This window comes from Episyrphus balteatus, chromosome 4 (genome assembly GCF_945859705.1).
Source record: "Episyrphus balteatus chromosome 4, idEpiBalt1.1, whole genome shotgun sequence".
NCBI lineage: Eukaryota > Metazoa > Arthropoda > Insecta > Diptera > Syrphidae > Episyrphus > Episyrphus balteatus.
In genome coordinates, this window is record NC_079137.1 from 76,201,757 (window position 1) to 76,204,212 (window position 2,456).

The window sequence follows — 2,456 nt, forward strand, 5'->3', positions numbered from 1 at the left end:
TATATTTTTGATCCATTTTATTAGCGAGAGCTGTCGTAGAACCGTTTGTTTTTTTTTTTAATTTTTGACTTTCTAGTCAACAAACAACTTAACCGATTTTAATGAAACGAATTTTTTCACGAAAGTATTTTAGTTATCTTTGTTTAAGAAATAAGAAAAAATATCCAAAATATCAACTTGGAACAAAAGAATTTATTTCAGAATCAGTTTTTCAAAACTTATCAATGAATTTTCTTGAAACTTTGTTTTAGTTTGTGGATTAATAATTACTTCAGAACTAGATATCTAAGTTTTTTTTTTAATGTTTAACATTTTTTATAATCACAAAATTAAAAAAAAAAAAAAAAAAACAGCTCTTACAATTTTCAAAGTAAAATTTCCAAAAAATTGTACCGTTATAAACGGTACCTGCAATAAAACTGTTTTTTTTTTTTATTTATGAATTTCTCATAAACGATCTCAATTAAAATTTGTATAAAAAAATGGTAAGAAAATCGTTTTATAAAGGACTTACAAAATTGTCAAAAAAACACATTTTTGGATTTTTTACAAAAATTTGTGTGATATTACCTTTCCTGTTTACTTAATCTTTTGCTTACACATTTTACTGCCAAAAAAGCAATTTAAATTAAGCTCAAAATTAATTCTAATTTTATACGAGATTTTGATATAGCAAGAATGTACTAGCGAGATTTTTTTCCTAAAAAGCGATAAGGCTTGTTTTTTTTGTCAAAAAATGCCAAATTTTGTTTTAAGAGATTTTAATTTGCAATCAATCGTACCACTCCCTTTTTTTTTTTTTGAAAAATCCATTTTTTGAAAACCTGTTTATGAATTGTATCAGAACTTTGTTTAAATGCGTTGAATAATATTTTCATTAATACAAACTTTTTTTTTTGAAAACTGTAAGAAAATTTTTATTATTCATTTTTTTTATACGATCCACAGATTGTTTTACGATTTTTTCAGTAACAAATTTTCTATCTCACTATTAACTTCATGGTACTTACATCTTGGGAAGTTAAAAATAAAATCAAAAAAATTAAAAGAAGCCCCCATTTAAATAAAACGCAATTCTTGTTACTATACTTATTCGAATGTATTTTCCTCGTGTATGCTACTTTTCAATGATCTTATAAATAACTGTAAATTTCGCCTCAAGACCTCCTTTTCTATCTCATCAAAGTTAGATTCATTCATTATACATTGCGTTGCGCAACCAAGTGCTTCCTTTAGCTTAAAGATCTTCACAAATTGGCCAAAAAATGAAAAAAGAAGAAAATAACAAACAAAAGAAAGTAGGTAGTAGTAAATTGTAAAATACAAAGGCAACTTCTAGGATTAACCACCACACAAAAACCCATCTTACCTCTCGATTCTTGTTCGCATGAAGCCTCAAATACTTGCAGCACAATTGCTCGACACGTTTCTGGGTGCCCTTGTATTCATCCATTAAACTGTCGTACTTGGCTTGAAGCATCTCAATTTCGCATTGCGTCTCCCTTAGTTTCGTATCCTTCTTTACCAGTTGCCTATGGCATTTTTTATATGACATGGATAGCTCATGATATCTAGCGAAGAACGAAAGGATGATGAATACACACATACACACACAAGGATGAAAAAAAAAAAAAGAATTTTTACGAACCTGTGTTGCATCAAAAGCGGACTAATTGACTCGAACGCATCAATGGATGGTCTTGAGTGACGCCAACGGGACCATTCCATTGAACCAGCAGAATCCTCTGACAACGACGACGACCTTTCTGATGACGACGAGTCAACACAACGAATTAGCTTGGCCAATCGTTGATTGCGGCTACGTTCTACGTCCAAGGATGTCCTTAGATCTAGAAGTTGTTCGCTTTGGGCATGCATTGTTGTCCGTAGATTGAGTTCGTTACGATGATGTTCCATCAAGTTTAGTTGAAGCTCGGTTATGGTTGAGTGGATGTCTTCTAAGATAAAAATATTGTTCTCTGACTGTTGTGATGAGAAATACAATGATGTTGTTGATGGATTGACCCTTATTTTAGATGATGATGATGACATTCTTTAATTTCTCATTTGGATGCGAGATGTGTGATGTTATGTGGGACAAATATAAAACTTACGCGGAAAACTATTTTAATAAAAGAACGACCGTTTATTGTCAAATAAGTTTGACATAAAAAAAATAATAAAAACAAATAAACTGAAAAATGAAATTGAGGGCAAGGAAATTTGTTTAAATTTTCAAGAACATTTTTGAAGTGGAATTTGAAGAAAAATATTAAAATAAAATGCACTAACTTGGTCTTAATCAGAGTTGTAAGAAATTTTTTTTTTTTGTAAATGTATTGGTTTTCCATTATAAATTAAAAAAAATATATATTGCAACTGAAATAAATTTACATTGAAAAAAAAGTATTAAAGCTGATTAACGGACAAGAATTTTTTTCCTTTTCTCATTATAC

The 2,456-nt window shown here is 29.4% G+C and overlaps 1 protein-coding gene across 1 annotated transcript; it reads right to left on the minus strand.

Annotated features, from left to right (window-relative positions):
- Positions 1 to 1,074: 1,074 nt before the first annotated feature.
- Positions 1,075 to 2,151, minus strand: LOC129919881 (uncharacterized). The gene is made up of 3 exons (XM_056000977.1): positions 1,649 to 2,151; positions 1,370 to 1,571; positions 1,075 to 1,245 (listed from the first exon to the last, which is right to left on the minus strand). Exons 1-3 carry the CDS (start codon positions 2,050 to 2,052, stop codon positions 1,090 to 1,092), a joined length of 762 nt encoding a protein of 253 aa, XP_055856952.1. The 5' UTR covers positions 2,053 to 2,151; the 3' UTR covers positions 1,075 to 1,089.
- Between the last annotated feature and the right edge of the window lie 305 nt (positions 2,152 to 2,456).